General features: G+C 48.8%; 1 protein-coding gene across 2 annotated transcripts in view; it reads left to right on the top strand.

Moving 5' to 3' along the window:
• The window catches only part of FCHO2 (FCH and mu domain containing endocytic adaptor 2), a 1,197,262-nt gene that overhangs the window by 344,090 nt on the left and 833,791 nt on the right, over nt 1–19,381 (top strand). For both annotated transcript variants that reach the window (XM_078675272.1, XM_078675273.1), the window contains exon 6: nt 542–646. In XM_078675272.1, coding sequence (XP_078531398.1) covers nt 542–646 — 105 coding nt within the window. The remainder of the gene's footprint in view (nt 1–541; nt 647–19,381) is intronic.

Genomic DNA, 19,381 nt, shown 5'->3' with positions numbered 1-19,381 from the left:
ATATGTAGCTTTTTATGTACATAAGAAAACTATAGCATAAAGCAAAAAACATTGCCATTTACAATAATAATAGCTCAAACTTAAATAATGCGAGACCTATTGCATTGCAAATGCTTGTTTTGTGTTCTTTACCGTTTGGAAGTATAGAACAGCTGCAATGTAGCTAACTTTTAAACTAACATAACCTTACTGTTAAAGTAGAGCTGCCAATTGTTTTGTTTTTAAGTAGACAATGCATGGTACATTAAAACATGGGAATACTATACATGTTCATTAAGGACCACTATTTCACCTTTAAATGTTCTGGAGTCTCTGGATGATTTAAAAGGGAGATTGTTATGGGGTTGTTTTGTGTAATTACACTCTAACCTCCTGCGGAAAAGAATAATCCCTCTATCATCACATTAATCATGTGTTTTTATATGTAATATGTTTTGTGATGATTTTTTCTATTTCTGAAACCCAGCAATTACTGTCTCAATCTGCTTAATGCTGACCAATAGTACGCAAATAATATTTCTTACTAATCTTTTCTCTGTAGGCTGGGCTAAAGGCAAAAAAAGCTACAGAAACATATAAATTGTATGTGGAAAAATATGCTACTGCAAAATCAGAATTTCTAGATCGAATGACAGAAACCGCTCAGGTGAGTCACCTGTTAACATACAATATTGACTGCGAAATGGTTCTAGAAGAGTAATTATCATTGCAAAAAGTAACCAGCATTGAAAATGCAATATGTCTCGCCCTCGTTTAAGTTAAAGCAATTCTGTTTGTAATTAGGTGGCTTTTTAGCTTTGCTTTTATTAGTGTTTTTCAAACTTTCATGTACATAACATGCATATGTATGCATACATGTATATGTATGCATGCATTTATATAGATATGCAGATGTGTATATATATATATATGTATGTATATATATATACACACATATATATAAATGCATATGCATATATATGCATATATACACACATATTTATATATCTCACCAGCCTCTCGCGCACGGAAAGGAGTTGAGCCGCACACTCTGCCGTGAAATTTAGCATTTAATTTCAAAAACAAAGTTCAGTTTTCCCTGATGCATTTCGGCCGACTTGGCCTTTCTCAAAGGGAGAAAGCGAGGCATCTGACGATTTTCACCAATTCAGGCACCAGCTGATTGCTCTTTTGTTTTTAACCCCCTGATGGGCGTCCCCTTGGACCAACTTCTTCTGAGCATGCTGGTAATTGTAGTGTGCTTTTCGTTGCACTTCGTTATTAAAACCTGGTAGGCGATGCACTTTTCATTTTTCAGCTTTGCTAAATTGCATTGCAGTCCCCTGCCACCTATTCTCGAGGTCTGCATGGGTATTTATATATGTGCATATGAGTGCCCGTAGAGAGGGTAGGGAGAGAGGTGTAGAGGTAGAGAGAGAGAGGTAGAGAGAGGTAGAGTTAGAGAGAGGAAGAGAGAGAGTAAGAGAGAAAACAGATGGATGAATGGATGGGTGGGTGGGTGGGTGGATGGATGGCTGGGTAGGTGGGTGTATGGATGGATGTGCTAACAAGTGAAATGTGAGAAGTACAAGACCGAGATAGGGAGACAAGAGAACAGACTACTGAGAAGGGGTGGGGGAAAGGGGAGTGAGAGAACAGAAAAGCTAGACCAGGAAGAATGGAGTGTAAAGAGATGAAGAGGTTGTTGATGAGCCCTCGAGAAAGCATGGAGAAGGGAACCAACGACGGACAACATGACCACCCTCAAGCTCGCCACCCGGAAGCACCACCAACTGATCCGCGCCACCAAGAAAAATGCATACAAGGACCGGCTGGACAACAACGCACACAACTGCAAGGAGCTCTTCAACATCGTGAAAGAGCTATCCAACCCCAACGCCGGAAACAATGACATCACCCCGTCGCAAGAACTCTGCAACTCCCTCGCGTCCTACTTCCACAACAAGATCACGGACATACACAACAGCTTCAACAACCAACCAACGCCAGCCACAACCGCAACGACGCCACCCACCACCACCCTCCGCACCTGGACCCCGATCAGCACCGAAGACACCATCCGCACCATGAACTCCATCCATTCCGGATCTCCGACTGACCCCTGCCCTCACCACGTCTTCAACGAAGCCGACACTGTCCTCGCACCCCACCTGCGGGACATCATCAACACCTCCTTCGACTCCGCCACCTTCCCTGAGAGCTGGAAGCACGCCGAACTCAGCGCTCTCCTCAAGAAACCCACAGCAGACCCCACCGACCTCAAGAACTACCGTCCCATCTCGCTCCTCCCGTTCCCGGCCAAAGTCATCGAGAAGACCGTCAACAAACAGCTGGCAGCCTTCCTCGAGACGAATGGATCCCTCGACCCCTCACAGTCTGGCTTCCGAGCGAACCACAGCACCGAGACCGCCCTCATCGCCGCCACCGACGACCTTCGAACCCTGATGGACAACGGAGAAACAGCGGCCCTCATCCTCCTGGACCTCTCCGCGGCTTTCGACACTGTCTGCCACCGCACCCTAATACAGCGCCTCAGCAACATCGGAATCCGGGAGAAGGCACTGGAATGGATCACCTCCTTCCTCGACGGAAGAACACAAAGAGTCCGCCTACCACCGTACAAGTCAGAGGCCACCAAAGTCATCTGCGGCGTCCCTCAAGGATCCTCGTTGAGTCCCACCCTCTTCAACGTCTACATGAGCCCCCTCGCGGCCATCGCACGCCAACACAACCTCAACATAATCTCCTACGCTGACGACACCCAGCTGATCCTCTCCCTGACCAACGACCCCACCACCGCCAGAGCCAACCTGCACGAAGGGATGAGAGACGTAGCCGAATGGATGACGACCAGCCGCCTGAAACTGAACTCAGACAAGACGGAGGTCCTCATCCTGGGCTCCTCACCCTCCGCCTGGGACGACTCCTGGTGGCCTCCCGCCCTAGGCACCGCACCCAAACCAACGGACCACGCACGCAACCTGGGCTTCATCCTGGACTCCTCCCTCTCCATGACCAGGCAAGTCAACGCCGTCTCCTCATCATGCTTCAACATCCTGCGCATGCTACGTAAGATCTTCCGGTGGATCCCCACCGAGACGAGGAAGACGGTCACCCAAGCCCTCGTCACCAGCCGACTGGACTACGGCAACGCCCTCTACGCCGGAACCACTGCCAAACTCCAGAAGAGACTCCAGCGGATCCAGAACGCCTCGGCGAGACTCATCCTCGACATCCCCCGACGCAGCCACATCTCCGGACACCTGAGAGATCTGCACTGGCTCCCGGTCAACAAGAGAATCACCTTCCGCCTCCTCACCCACGCACACAAAGCCCTACACGACCAAGGCCCGAGCTACCTCAACAACCGGATCAACTTCTACACTCCCAAGCGCCTCCTCAGATCAACCAACCACGCCCTCGCCGCCGTCCCCCGCATCCGAAGAGCGACAACAGGAGGAAGATCCTTCTCCTACCTGGCCGCCAAGACCTGGAACTCACTTCCCACCAATCTGCGCCTGACCCAAGACCACCTCTCCTTCAGGAAGAAGCTCAAGACCTGGCTGTTCGAGCAGTAGCGGCACCCCCCCCCCCTCCCAGCGCCTTGAGACCCTACGGGTGAGTAGTGCGCTCTACAAATGACCTGATTGATTGATTGATTGAAGTGAAAAGACAGGGATAGGGGAGATTAGAGGGGATGGGGGTTGATAGAGAAAAAAGGATGACAGCCAGAAAGCTAGAGCGTAGGGGTTGTGGGAGAGCGAGGAGAACAGGGTAGCATCCTGGGAGGCAGCCGCTCAGCACCAGGTGTTATCGCAAGAAAATAGCAGAGAGTGCTAACACCTCGTGCCTCTTCTCTAGTCTCTGTTGGTGTAAGTGTTTTATTTCATGCCTTGCTTTACTGTTTAGGTCTGGCAACTGAGGTCATAAGGTAGCCAAGCTGTGCTCTCCACAGACAGGCAACCCACCTCAGACATCTGTTACCGGTCAGGCCGTGGAGGTAACTTTCCGGGCAGAGTCGGAGTGGCCGAGCTGTCAGTGCGGCCTCGCCTTGGACACTTTAATGGCAGGCACCTGGTTTACAAGCCCTTGTAAAGCGCGGCCATTAGCGCGAGCTGTAACCCTTAATACCTCCCTGAGGAGCCGCAGAGGGGCCAGGGCGTTACTCTTCTCGTGACACGGCATGATATATCGTCAGCCGTGTGCGCTGACCCGGAGAGCCGTGCCACAGCCTCCACTCAGTGCATCTCACCACACCTGCACTATGGGGCGAGGAGGGCATGTGAGGTAACTTACACAGGCTGGGCAGAGGGCCGGGAGAGAGGACGAAAAGCAGTGGGAGAGGAGAGCACAGTGGAGGAAGAAACTGTGAGAAAGAATGAGATGGAGTGGGCGAAAGGACAGGATGGAGGGTAAGACATCGAGAGAACGAGGAGATGGGGGTGAGAAAACGTAGAAGAGTAAAAGAGGAAGAAATGGGTAATATATAGAAGTGTGGAGGAGATGGGGAGAAAAGACAAAAAATGGAAAGAGAAAGTAGGCAAGAGAAAGAACTAGGTGGCGAACAGGTAGGTAGGGGAAGAATAGACAAGAGGATGGACAGACGGATTGATGGTTGGTTGGGTGGGTGGATTAACGATTGGGCAGGTGGATGGATAGATTAGGGACTAAGGGGCCGGTGGGTGCAGAAGCGTTGCAGCTTCAAGGACTCAAATTAAAATGTGTTTATACAATACACCTTTTTCTCCCTTTCATTGTAGTTGGCGATCAGTAACAAATGCGAGAAGCATGTACGATCTCTACGGCTGGCACAGTCTGGAATTTTTTTTATGATGCTAGGGGACCCGTTTGTTTAGTAAATACATTAATTGTAGTAACAAAAACAAACTCTAGGAAGTTAGGAAGGGCCTGGCAACACCATGCTTCGGGAACGGGGCGGAATGGATGGATTATGGACTAAGGGACCGGCGGGTGCAGAAGCATTGCAGCTTCAAGCAAGCGACTGGTCCCCAAGCTTTGAGTGACTGGTTCAGAGCTCCAGGACAGAAGGGCAAGTCTGCAGAAGAAAGGAGGATGCTAAAAGTAAGATGTAAGTCGCCTTGATCTTCAGGGAGTGGCCTCCCTGTCTGGCTCGTGCTGCAGATGAGGTGGCTCTAGAAACTTCCAAGCTTGCCCGTGTCAATGACCTGCATCTTTAACATGGACGCATCGGGTGATGCTGCAATGCCCACACGTGAGCTTTAATTGGCGCTTTATATCCCCCAAGCTTAATGGAGCCGTGCCACCCGCGGTTTCAACATTACTAATGTGGCTATGGTCAATAACTGACTGGTTTGCCCACGTGCTCATGCCAGCCTATGCTGCTTTGTTATCAAAAAGAGGGAATACTTGGTGGGCTTATGCTAGGTCCAGCATACTTGCCCTAAACACAGTTAAACAAAGAATGGTACGCAGTTCCTAGGTGAAGTATTATTCACCACAAGGAGCCAAGACTGGAATGTTTGGCAAAATAAAAAAAGAGGAAAAACAAAAAAAGAGGAAAAACAGGGGTTAAATTAAATAGAGGAGATGGGGAATTCCTCCTCTCGGAACTAGGGCTCTCACACACCCAGCAAGCTAGGTGGCATGCTTCATCATATGAGCCTGCTCCTCGTTGGGCCGACGCTGCAATGCCCAGCGGGTACCCTTAAAGGGGCTCTTTGCCGGAGATCTACTGTTCCTTGCCGTAAGGGTGCAGTGGGGGTGAGGGGCCTAGTCAGATGTAGATGAATGTAGTGCGATTAAAAATAGGTTAAGGATTCCTCTGGAAGACTTTATTCTGTTGGGTACCCTACCTAAATAAAATACTATGGGAAGGGTAATATGGGAGGGGTAATGTGTTCCGTTAGCTATGCGGCAGAATAATTACTCTACTCCCAGATGTTCGACATGTTTCTCGCCTTGTGATTGTCAATATAGGATCGGTGGCGATTCTACAGGACCGGGCATAAAACAAATTGTGAAAAAATATCCTATATACATAAGAGAGTGGTAAGGGTGCTATGCTACCTGCCACTGCCATTCACTTAGGGGATGTCCTCCTAGTGAAGGGAGACCACCTGTAATAGAAACAAACAAGAAAAGGTAAAAAGTTACAGCAGTCCTGAGTATGTGTATTATTGCTCATGAGATGCTGTGCATGTTGGATACATGAAAAATTAAAAAGCACCGTGTACCAGGTTGGCGACCCAATAATTAATAACCACCTGATAAGCGCAATGCTGTTACAATAAAAACAGGAAAGCAGCTATAACACCAATCTGAACAGTAAACGCTGCCAGAATATGTGGGTGAGGGTGAGACTCACCTACAACAGTGTATAGTCTGGCTTCATCTGGTGCAGCGGTTGTATGGACACCCAATCAGTGGTGTCGCTGAAAAATGAGCAAAGTCGAGTTCATTTATTAAAAACGGCAGGCAGACACGGATGTATAAAGTCTGCAATGTTTAGAAGGACAAGTGTTTCAGGAGGAGATGCTGTTTCTCACATACGGGAGCCAAATGGATCATGAAAAAATCTGTTACAAAACGAGAGGGGCTGTTTGCAATTGAACCTCGTGGTGCCTCACTTTTAAACCGTTAAAGAGATCCGCAGGGAACGGGAGGCATCGGTGGGCTGCAAAGGGTTACAGGTAGCACGCAAGCTTAGACTCCCGCTCCCCAGGCTAGACTCGAGTGGTTGCGGAACAGTGGCGGCAGTGACAGCAGCTGCACAGGTGAAAGGCTGCAAATAGAGGCTCCCCCCGTTATCGAGTTCGTTGACCGGTAATGGCAAAGTTGTCGGGAAGTCAGCAACCACTAAACCATGTAACGCGAGCGCCCCTGTCAATGAAGACAATACGCATACACGGTACAATGCTTACCTGTTTCCAGTCGGAACCATTCTCTTGACCTACCCCTGCCGCTGCTCCACAGGAAGGTGTGGTCTCCTCTGCCAAGAGAGTTTAAGTACTAAAAACGCTCTTCGTAACGGCGGACGTAGAGGAGTGGCCTCGAAAAGTAACAGCGAAGAAGGCTGTGAGGCATGCGTGAGCTGCAAAAAACGAGGCGGCCATCCTGGAGTGTAGTGTATGCCCCTGCTACAAGATGGTCGGGTTAGGCCAAGGTCTATACAAATGGCGTATGCTAGACAGGTTTTGTCTCCCAAATTAATATGTAGTGTCTATTAAATTGGAGCGGTGCCAGATGAACATATTTGGTGTATATTAATTATATTTTTCTTTTTCTATTTCTATTCTAATTTTTAAGTGCACTCATCGCCGGTAGGTGACTACAATATGGTAATGTAGCAGCGAACCGAAACCCTTGAATAGGCCCCTGCTACATGGTGGTTGGCTAACCCACGGTGTTTACTTAGGTAAATACTAATAGAGCACATAACGGTGGTAGAGAGACTACAGACCGGTAATGCCGCAGCGGTCAAATGCACTTGAAGTATGTAAATGTGGGGGTTAAAAAAGTGCCTACTGGCATCTACTGTTACCCAAGATTACACGTCAATGATATTGGGAGGTACAGTGCTATTTGGTGGATGCTCCAGTCACTATTTAATTAAAAAGTTGCAATGTGTGGACAATGTTAGGTCAGGCACTCGGTTTTAAGGCTCTCAACTTAAATCTAGTATTGGGACGAGTTATAAATGTGCAGTCAAGTGTTGCTCACAGTCTACTTTGTGTCGCTATTTTATAGGGATAGTACAGAAGTATGTGACTGTGTAAAATCCAGTTAATTGTATCATAACCTAAGGCACGATGTACTTCAGTAAAAGGGTTTTACAGAGATGCAGATGATTCTATAATAAAGTTTATACACACTATAGCGAGATGAAACATACACCAGAGAGCATCAAGTGGCTCATCCTAGAAGTGCACCCCACAATAACACAAACAGCGTGAACAGGGGTGGGTCCATCGTCTAAATGCTGCACTTACTGGTCTTAATGACGATATCCCATGGGTTGCATTGAACCATTGAATCATCTACATCTCTGTAACACCCTTTTACTGAAGTACATAGTGCGTGGCGAGATTTTAGGTTTCTTAGTAGCAAGGGTAAACCCCGCCCCTCTTCTCCATTGGCTGGCTTCCAGAACGGCGGCCAGCCACTGGAGAAGAGGTTTCAGTGATGTCATTTTTTTCATCTAAACCCCATCTTTTTCAGATTGAGGGGCGTTTTTTTAGTTTCTTTCTCATTCTTCTCCATTGGCTGAAATGTTACAACAGTAAAAAACACGCCCATTGTTTACATTCCAGCCAATGGAGAAGAGGGGAGAAAGAAAAACACGCCCCCCAGTCTGAAAATGACAGGGCGTTTCTCAGTTTCTTTTGTGCTTGACCTCGGAGAAACATGGTGTTCATGGCGTGGTCCGAGGTTCAGCTGAATATGTTCGGCGCGGGTGCTACCCCATTTATTTTAAATAGTTGCGAGCAGGTGCCCACCCTGCATTCTGGCCATGTATTGGTTCTATGTAACGGGTGCCACCCCGCGTATGTGATTGTTTTTATTGCGTGGGTGCCCACCCTGTGACTTTTCCCGCATTTATATTTTTCATTCCTAAGCGGGTGCCCACCCCGCTGTTTATTTCCAATTCGGAGGGAGCCTACCCCTCATCTGCCCCATTGTCACCACTGCAGCCCGGGACTGCAGGGAATCACCGGCGCGGCCGGGGATCACGGCAGGCGGGACTTCCGGTTTCCCGCGGCCGGAAGAAGAAGAGAAGCTGCCGGTGCGGGGCTCCTGTGGATAAGGGAGAGCCCCGCAGACGCTCCTGGTGCAGCCCGACGGCGGAGGGGGCGCAAGGCACATTGCCGGTGCCTGCCCCCACCGCGGGAGAAGCAAGGGAGAACGTCCGAGTCCTCCGCCCCAGCCGGTGAGTTCCAAGGGAGGGATTTGTAATAGACGGGCAGCACTATCAATTCAAAGTACTCCCATTCGAAGTCACAACAGCACCAGGAGTATTCACCAAGTGCCTAGCAGTAGTGACAGCGCATTTACGAAGACAGCACATCCATGTCTTCCCGTACCTTGGCGACTGGCTCATAAAAACCAGCTCATACTACCAGTGCGTGGAACACACTTATGCCACAATCCAACTGCTCCATAACTTGGGGTTCACAATAAACCACACCAAGTCTCATCTGCCACCATCCAAAGTACAACAGTACCTCGGTGCCACAATAAATACCTCAACAGCGCTAGCTTATCCCACTCCAGCAAGGATAGCCAGCATGCAAAATGTTCTGACAAAGTTTCAGCCACAACACTCCCTTCCAGCACGAGTGTTCATGCAACTCATAGGGATGATGGCCTCTTGCATTTTCATAGTGTCCCATGCAAGACTTCAAATGCGTCCTCTACAAGAGTGCTTATCACGTCAATGGAACCAGGCTCAAGGTCAATTAACAGGCCTAGTGTTGGTAGACGGTCGGACTCATCGCTCTCTGCAGTGGTGGAACACCAAACCTTTCCAAGGGACGACCATTCCTAGAGGCAGTTCCTAATATAATCTTGACTGCGGACGCATCGCTGTCCAGCTGGGGGGCCCACCTACTGCAACACACCATGCAAGGCAGGTGGACACCGCAACAAAAGTTACTCCACATCAGTCATCTGGAGTTACTAGCTATATTCCTAGCACTAAAAGCTTTCCAAAAGCAAGTATCAAACAAAACTGTGTTAGTCCGCACAGACAACATGACAGCCATGTATTACATACAGAAGCAGGGTGGCACACACTCCCTGCAACTCTCTCAACTACCACAGGGCATATGGCGGTGGGCTATACCTCAAAACATATTCCTTCTAGCCCAGCATGTTCTGGGAGTACAAAATACCATAGTGGATCTGTTAAGTCGTCAGACACAACATACCCACGAGTGGGAACTTCATATGCAAGTTCTTCAACCATTCTTTCAGATGTGGGACAACCTCAGATAGACCTATTTGCCACCCACGGAAACCACAAATGCCCAAGCTTCGCCGTCAGATATCCACACCCACTGTCCAAAGGCAATGCGATATGGATGAACCGGTCAAACAGATTTGCATACACTTTTCCACCTCTACCACTCATGCCACTAGTAGTACGCAAACTACAGCAGCATTCTCTGACCCTCATCCTAGTTGCTCCAACGTGGGCCAGACAGCCGTGGTACACCACACTGTTACAACTGTCTGTAGTACCGCACCAAAAATAGCACTTGTCTCCACACCTCTTAAAACAGAACCGTGGAGAAATCAGACACCTGGACCCAGCTCAGCTCAACCTTGCGTCTGGCTCCTGAAATCCTAGAATTTGGATATCTGAACCTTCCTTCAGACTGCATGAATGTCATAAAAGAAGTTAGACGTCCAACCACTAGGGCATGTTATGCAGCCAAGTGGAAACGCATTTTAATATATTGTCACAACAACAATATTAATCCTCTAGACGTGTCTATTCAACACATCATAGGATACTTACTGCACCTCCAAAGATGTAACTTAGCCTACACGTCTATTAGACTACATCTTGCTGCAATAGCAGCATATCTGCAAAACAGACAGCATGTTCGAGGCATGTGGGCTGCTGAATTCATATCTATTGCAAAGATTTAGGCCCAGATCCTTGTACTGGGGTGAATGTATGACATTGTTCTACATTCTGTCCATCAACTGTGTTTTTTGCAATTTTTACCCCGAGTGGGCTGGGTATGCTCAGACGTGAGTCCCAGGCTCTCCACACCACTGGAGTCAAGCTATCCAGGCTGATGAAGGCTGATAGCCAGAAACCGGTCCTTGGATGCTTGATTCCGGTCTGGGTAAGACATGGCTTGGTAGTTCGGACTGGACTGTTCCCATGAGGCACAGGGTCAGAGCTGATTTGCACATAGCCATTGTCTAACCCAGGGTGGTATGGAGTGCAAAAAAACGATGGATTTAGGGCCCAGATCCTTGTACTGGGGTGAATGTATGACATTGTTCTACAGTCTGTCCCTCAACTGTGTTTTTTGCAATTTTTACCCCGAGTGGGCTGGGTATGCTCAGACGTGAGTCCCAGGCTCTCCACACCACTGGAGTCAAGCTATCCAGGCTGATGAAGGCTGATAGCCAGAAACCGGTCCTTGGATGCTTGATTCCGGTCTGGGTAAGACATGGCTTGGTAGTTCGGACTGGACTGTTCCCATGAGGCACAGGGTCAGAGCTGATTTGCACATAGCCATTGTCTAACCCAGGGTGGTGTGGAGTGCAAAAAAACGATGGATTTAGGCCCAGATCCTTGTACTGGGGTGAATGTATGACATTGTTCTACATTCTGTCCATCAACTGTGTTTTTTGCAATTTTTACCCCGAGTGGGCTGGGTATGCTCAGACGTGAGTCCCAGGCTCTCCACACCACTGGAGTCAAGCTATCCAGGCTGATGAAGGCTAATAGCCAGAAACCAGTCCTTGGATGCTTGATTCCGGTCTGGGTAAGACATGGCTTGGTAGTTCGGACTGGACTGTTCCCATGAGGCACAGGGTCAGAGCTGATTTGCACATAGCCATTGTCTAACCCAGGGTGGTGTGGAGTGCAAAAAAACGATGGATTTAGGCCCAGATCCTTGTACTGGGGTGAATGTATGACATTGTTCTACATTCTGTCCATCAACTGAGTTTTTTGCAATTTTTACCCCGAGTGGGCTGGGTATGCTCAGACGTGAGTCCCAGGCTCTCCACACCACTGGAGTCAAGCTATCCAGGCTGATGAAGGCTGATAGCCAGAAACCGGTCCTTGGATGCTTGATTCCGGTCTGGGTAAGACATGGCTTGGTAGTTCGGACTGGACTGTTCCCATGAGGCACAGGGTCAGAGCTGATTTGCGCATAGCCATTGTCTAACCCAGGGTGGTGTGGAGTGCAAAAAAACGATGGATTTAGGCCCAGATCCTTGTACTGGGGTGAATGTATGACATTGTTCTACATTCTGTCCATCAACTGTGTTTTTTGCAATTTTTACCCCGAGTGGGCTGGGTATGCTCAGACGTGAGTCCCAGGCTCTCCACACCACTGGAGTCAAGCTATCCAGGCTGATGAAGGCTAATAGCCAGAAACCAGTCCTTGGATGCTTGATTCCGGTCTGGGTAAGACATGGCTTGGTAGTTCGGACTGGACTGTTCCCATGAGGCACAGGGTCAGAGCTGATTTGCACATAGCCATTGTCTAACCCAGGGTGGTGTGGAGTGCAAAAAAACGATGGATTTAGGCCCAGATCCTTGTACTGGGGTGAATGTATGACATTGTTCTACATTCTGTCCATCAACTGAGTTTTTTGCAATTTTTACCCCGAGTGGGCTGGGTATGCTCAGACGTGAGTCCCAGGCTCTCCACACCACTGGAGTCAAGCTATCCAGGCTGATGAAGGCTGATAGCCAGAAACCGGTCCTTGGATGCTTGATTCCGGTCTGGGTAAGACATGGCTTGGTAGTTCGGACTGGACTGTTCCCATGAGGCACAGGGTCAGAGCTGATTTGCACATAGCCATTGTCTAACCCAGGGTGGTGTGGAGTGCAAAAAAACGATGGATTTAGGCCCAGATCCTTGTACTGGGGTGAATGTATGACATTGTTCTACATTCTGTCCATCAACTGTGTTTTTTGCAATTTTTACCCCGAGTGGGCTGGGTATGCTCAGACGTGAGTCCCAGGCTCTCCACACCACTGGAGTCAAGCTATCCAGGCTGATGAAGGCTGATAGCCAGAAACCGGTCCTTGGATGCTTGATTCCGGTCTGGGTAAGACATGGCTTGGTAGTTCGGACTGGACTGTTCCCATGAGGCACAGGGTCAGAGCTGATTTGCACATAGCCATTGTCTAACCCAGGGTGGTGTGGAGTGCAAAAAAACGATGGATTTAGGCCCAGATCCTTGTACTGGGGTGAATGTATGACATTGTTCTACATTCTGTCCATCAACTGAGTTTTTTGCAATTTTTACCCCGAGTGGGCTGGGTATGCTCAGACGTGAGTCCCAGGCTCTCCACACCACTGGAGTCAAGCTATCCAGGCTGATGAAGGCTGATAGCCAGAAACCGGTCCTTGGATGCTTGATTCCGGTCTGGGTAAGACATGGCTTGGTAGTTCGGACTGGACTGTTCCCATGAGGCACAGGGTCAGAGCTGATTTGCACATAGCCATTGTCTAACCCAGGGTGGTGTGGAGTGCAAAAAAACGATGGATTTAGGCCCAGATCCTTGTACTGGGGTGAATGTATGACATTGTTCTACATTCTGTCCATCAACTGTGTTTTTTGCAATTTTTACCCCGAGTGGGCTGGGTATGCTCAGACGTGAGTCCCAGGCTCTCCACACCACTGGAGTCAAGCTATCCAGGCTGATGAAGGCTGATAGCCAGAAACCGGTCCTTGGATGCTTGATTCCGGTCTGGGTAAGACATGGCTTGGTAGTTCGGACTGGACTGTTCCCATGAGGCACAGGGTCAGAGCTGATTTGCACATAGCCATTGTCTAACCCAGGGTGATGTGGAGTGCAAAAAAACGATGGATTTAGGCCCAGATCCTTGTACTGGGGTGAATGTATGACATTGCTCTACATTCTGTCCATCAACTGTGTTTTTTGCGAATTCATATCTATTTTTTTTTTTTTTATTTGTTTATTGAGGTAAGATGATTGATGCACTTCATGTTGCTTACAAACAGAAAAAACAGGGTAAACATATATAGTGCATATGCCTACATCCATAAATGGCCGGCTACCCGCACTCAAAAATCAAAATCATTGGCATTAGCGTTACACGGCCCATCAGCCGACATCCAGCGGACCGGCGGCGTAAAGACTGATAGCATCCACACGTATGTCAGTGCTGTATTCGCTCACTTATAAATCAGTAATCTTACATTTTCAAAGTCCTTTTTTTTTTTCATATCTGGTACCGTAACTGAAACAAAACCAAACAATGTAGTCCCCAACTTTTAGTTCACCTTATGTATTAATTCTTCTGTGTCACAGCATCCTCCCTCCTCAGTGTCATTATTACGAAACTTGTACACTCTGAGTTGTCAGTGTCGTATCCGTAGGTCCCTCTATCTCCGTCTCCGATTCAGAACCAACATGTGCCAGTAAATATACCCGCAAGTATCCCCAATAATCCTTGGGCCTAGAGCCACCTGGCAGCTCTTCTTCATATGTTGCGAGCGTGTCTCGACAATACACCATATCTCTCATCCAGTGCTTTACCTCAGGGGCCCTTCTACCATTCCAGTGCATAGACACCCTTCTCTTAGCCAGTAAAAGCGCTATAGCACAAAATTTGCGTTTCAATGCTCTAAGTTGCGGGATAATGCCCAACAAGCAGATTTTCGCATCACACAGCATAGAGGTCCCCAGCATCTCGTTCAGGACCTGCATGATGCCTTCCCAAAACCCCGCCACTTTGCGGCAGTGCCACGCTAGATGCATGAAGTCTGCATCGTCTTGCTTACATCTACAACATTGTGAATCATCTCGCAAACCATATCTATGTAATCTCTGAGGCGTGTGGTATACCTGATGCAAATACTTGTAATGTATTATTTTCAAGTTCCCGTTAGGGGTCAACATACCAGTGAGCGCACAGGAGGAATCCCATTCCAAGTCAGTGAGAGGTTCTGCTAGTCCAGCGCTCCATCTGTCCCTAGCCTTGTGAGTATTCGCCCCCACCGCCTCTTGTACAGCTGCATATAGTTCGGATACTAGATGTGATGCCGTCGGTGTAGTTAGGAGTAGTTGTAGGGGCGCGAGTGTGGGAGGTTCCTCCGGATGTGTCGGGTAGTGTTCCCTAAGCGCTCTTTGTAGTCTATAGTAGTTGAAACTGAACAATGGAGTCGGGTTTGTGATGTAGTCTAGCTTGTCCTGTGTTAGGAAGATCCCGCCATCGTACAGGTCCCCAAGAGTGTCTAGGCCCGCCCGCTTGAACAGGTCCATGCCGACCCGCTCCTGCGTGACCGAAAGAGCTGGGTGATGTGCCAGAGGAAGTGTCGGTGCATATAGTGGTAAGCTGTGTGTTGCCTTGCCTATCAGCCGCCATGCCTCAGTCGTGGTATCAACTGGATTTATGTCACGTTCATGTAGTTTAGTGCGTTTATGTGTCAATATGTTGGCTAGTGGGATAGGTTCAGTGTCACCCGCCTCTACGGCCACATGTGTCAAGAAGGGCACCTCGTGAAACCAGTAATGCGCGTATTGCGCTTGCGCGCATAAGTAATATAGATAAAAGTCCGGCACCCTGAAGCCCCCCTTAGCATATGGCAGCGTCATGGTACGTAATTCCATCCTCGCTTGTTTCCCCGCCCACAACAAATTAAGGACCAGTGTGTTAATATTACGGAATACGGCTGCGGGCGGTTTGATTGGGATATTATTAAACAAGTACAGGAACTTCGGTAGAAGCACCATTTTTACAATGGCCGCCCTGTCTGCCAACGATAGGGGAAGTCTGTTCCACCTCTTAACCTTGTCCTCCAGCGACGATATGGTCCGCCCGTAGTTCGTCCTTATCACCAATTCCGGGTCTCTGTGGAACCATACACCCAATATTTCGTAGGCTCCTCCTGCCACTTTAAAGGATAGTCTAGTTTGGTCGGGCCGGTGCTGTCCGTTAAGGACAGAACTAGAGATATATCCCAGTTAATCTGCAACCCGGATTGTAGGCCAAACCTAATGTACTCTCTCAGGAGTGGATTGAGGTGCTGTTCAGGGTTCTTAACATACAGCACCATGTCGTCTGCGTACAGTGAGATATGTATGGGTCTGGAGGGCATTTGTATCGCTGAATAATGGTGATGTTGCCGGATCTTACATGCCAGCGGCTCCAGCACCAACGCGAATAGCATCGGCAAAAGCGGGCACCCCTGTCGAGTGCCTCTGCATATTGGAATGGGCTCTGATATGTACCTGTTCACTCTGATGCGTGCTGTCAAGTTTGAATATAACATCGTTATCCAACCCAGAAAAATCTGCGGAAACCCCATACGCACCAGTACCGCTTGGATAAAGGGCCAGCCGATTGTGTCAAATGCTTTTGCTGCGTCCAGTAACACAGCCACCGCCTTCGATTCCGGTGTTAAATAATGGGCCAGTGCGAACAATGTACGAGTGTTATGTGTAGTCGCTCTGTCGGGGATAAAACCAGATTGGTCCGGCCTGATCAGCAACGGCATAAGGGGTTTCAACCTGTCCGCTAATAAACTAGCTATGATTTTAGTGTCCACATTCAATAATGAAAGAGGGCGATATGAGTCGCACTTATCTACCTCTTTACCCGGTTTCAGTAACGCCACGAGCAGTGCTTCTCTCATGGATGCTGGTAGCGTCTGAGCTTCATGCGCCGCCCCGTACAGCCGCACCAAGTGTGGTGCTAGTGTGTCAGCGTACTTTTTATAGAATTCCGTGGCAAAGCCGTCCGGCCCAGGGGCTTTGTTATTCGGTAATCTCCGAATGGTGTCAGCCACTTCTTCCACTGTTACCGGGCGTTCTAGATATTTCCTGTGCCCTTCAGCTAGCCATGCCAGCTCTATATCTTCCATGTAGTGTAGTAAATCCCCTTGTGTCGGTGAAGGACGCGCTGTGTAAAGTGCCTCGTAAGTTTTCATAAATTCAGTTAATATCCCCTTTGTGTCCGTGATCACCTCCCCTGTGTCCGTGCCAATGGACGTTATGTTTTGTGGGGCCCTACCCGCGCATATTTTTGCGGCCAATTCCCTACCAGGCCTCCCTCCTTCCCCATACCTCCTCGCTGTCGCACGCTTTGACACATACTTCAGTTCGTCCGTCGCGAACTCATCGTATTCAATTAGGAGCGCTTTAATTTCCCCCAAAACCGCAGTGTCGCCCGTCCGGGTGTACGTTTGTTCCAGGGTTTGTATAGCCTGTTCTCGTGTGTGCAGTTGTCGTCTGATATCCTTGAGGATGCCAGAGGTGGTGCTGATACAGATCCCCCGTATAGTGGCCTTAAAGGCCTCCCATAGCAGACTAGGGTCTTCAGTAGTTGGGGCGTTGAGATCGAAGTAATCTGTTATAGCCTTGTGTATGGTTTCAACATATATGGGGTCTTGCAGTGCAGCCGCGTTGAAACGCCAGGTAAAAGGCGGTGGGTCATAGTATGGTATAGCGATGTCTAACATTACTGGACCATGATCCGAAAGTGTTCGTGGTAGGTGAGTTATGTCTTTAACCCACGAAAGTATCTCCTGCGTGCCCAACCAGTAGTCTAGCCTAGACCAACTATTGTTTGCTGCATTAATGTGTGTCGCTATAGTCGTTACTGGGTTGCGTGCCCTCCATAAATCTACCATATTTAGGTCTTCCATGATGTCTCGCAGCATCAACCGTGCTTTGCCGTGCTGCTCCAGCGTATGTGGTGCCCTATCCAGAATATCCTGTAGGGTGACATTAAAATCCCCACCCCAAATTACGTGAGTTGTCTGCATGTCGACGATAGTGTGCCAAACCTGTCTGAAAAATTCCGGGTCATCCACATTAGGCCCATATGTGTTTACTAATAGTATCTTCTGTCGCCTTACCACTCCAGCTATGATGACGGTCCTCCCTTCTGAGTCTCTATGTATGCTCGTGATCTCAAAACCCGTTCCCTTTCTGATTAATATGCTCACCCCTCTAGAGTATGACGAGAAGTTCGAGTTGGTGACAGACTCAGCCCATTTAGCGCCTAGTGTGGAAGTACTGTCTCGCGCTAAATGCGTTTCCTGTAAAAACACAATGCTGACTTGTATCCTGTCGAAATAAGCAAAGAGTCGCCTGATCTTTTTCGGGTCGCCTAGCCCTTTTACATTCCACGTTAGAAATTTGAGCGTGTTAGTACCTGTCATGTGTGTGAACTTGGAGATCAATGGTGTACATCCTACATTTATAACTCTTCCTGTTCAGTGCGTAGTGACGTAAACATTTTACAGTGACCGGCCTCAACGTTGGCACGCTCTGTACACAGACATCTCTCATATCATAATATACAACTAAGGAGTTCGCCATGCGTCTCAGACACAGAAATTGCAGTTGGAAATATTCAGAAATTCCCACCCTCCCCCCACCCACTTTAGCCCCCGAACTTTGCCAAAGCCATCCCTTAACAACTTTTAACTGTAATGTCAAATTCTTAGCGGGGTACACCCACTCGGGGGTATCACCAGGGTCACACGTCTCCATCCACATAGTGGACGTGGACGGTCGCAACTCCATGCTGTAGTGCAATATACGTGTTCTAGTTTCCCCAACCCCTCCCCTCCTCGAGCACAAGCAGGGTTGCCAAAGTGGCATAATGTCAGTACGCCATTTCCCCCACTATTAGTGTCATCTGCGTAGCCATCAGACTGAGCCATGGTACGGACAATGTGCCTCCTGTCCGTCGAGCTAAGTAATCCACATTTCTTACCAGGGTGGCAGGCACTAGGTCGTGACCACGCAATCTTCATATCCGAGTGGCAAATAACAAGACATCCCCATGCCCTCTATTTCAGAGATACTCACAGTCAAGCTGAGTCAGCCGCGGCACAGCTCCAGCAAGGTCCATTCTTACAGTGAGTTCGTAAGTGCCACGCCAGCGTACCATCCGTTACAAACACAAACGCTTAGGGGTGTGTGAACATGCGCTCACGAATGCAGTGTCCGCCGCCTGCGCCACACAGACAGGCACCGAAGTTCAGTTCCGTTCGTTCATAGTTTGGATCTGTCATTCCACATCGCTCGTTTCCGCACTTCGATCTTGCTGCTTGCGCCTTTTCAGTTGTTGCCGAACGTATTCCTGCGCCGCCTGTAGTGTCGGTAGTATGACCGGTTTCCCGCCAGTGAAGATTTTGAGTTTTGCCGGGTATAACATTGCATATTCCTGTCCGAGTTCTCTCAGCTTCTTTTTAACTGGAGCGAATTCCTTCCGAGCCAGTTGCACCGCCATGGTATGATCCGGATAGAACTCTAGCGTGTTACCTTGATGAGTGACCTTACCCATTTCTCTGGCCAACCGAAGTATCGTGTCACGGTCTCGGTAGTTGAGCAAGCGGGCTATGACCATGCGTGGGGCGGCACCAGGTTTCGGCACAGGCGCAAGTGAACGGTGTGCCCGTTCGACCAGGAACACGGAAGACAGTTTCTCAGAACCAAATACCTCTTTCACCAATGATTCTATATAGGTCTCCATCTTCCCTGTGTTTGTGGATTCCGGCAAACCCGAAATCCGGACGTTGTTGCGCCTGGACCTGGCTTCCTGGTCCTCCACCTTGGCGCGCAAGCTTTCCACTGTCTTTTCCAGGCCTCCGCAGGACCTGGACATGGCCTGATGGTCATCCTCCACTTGCGAGATGCGTTGTTCGGCTTCCGTTA

Source organism: Lissotriton helveticus, chromosome 2_1 (genome assembly GCF_964261635.1).
Source record: "Lissotriton helveticus chromosome 2_1, aLisHel1.1, whole genome shotgun sequence".
Classification (NCBI taxonomy): Eukaryota; Metazoa; Chordata; class Amphibia; order Caudata; family Salamandridae; genus Lissotriton; species Lissotriton helveticus.
The sequence above is the reverse complement of the archived record's forward strand: the minus strand, read 5'-3'. Positions and strand labels throughout refer to the sequence as shown.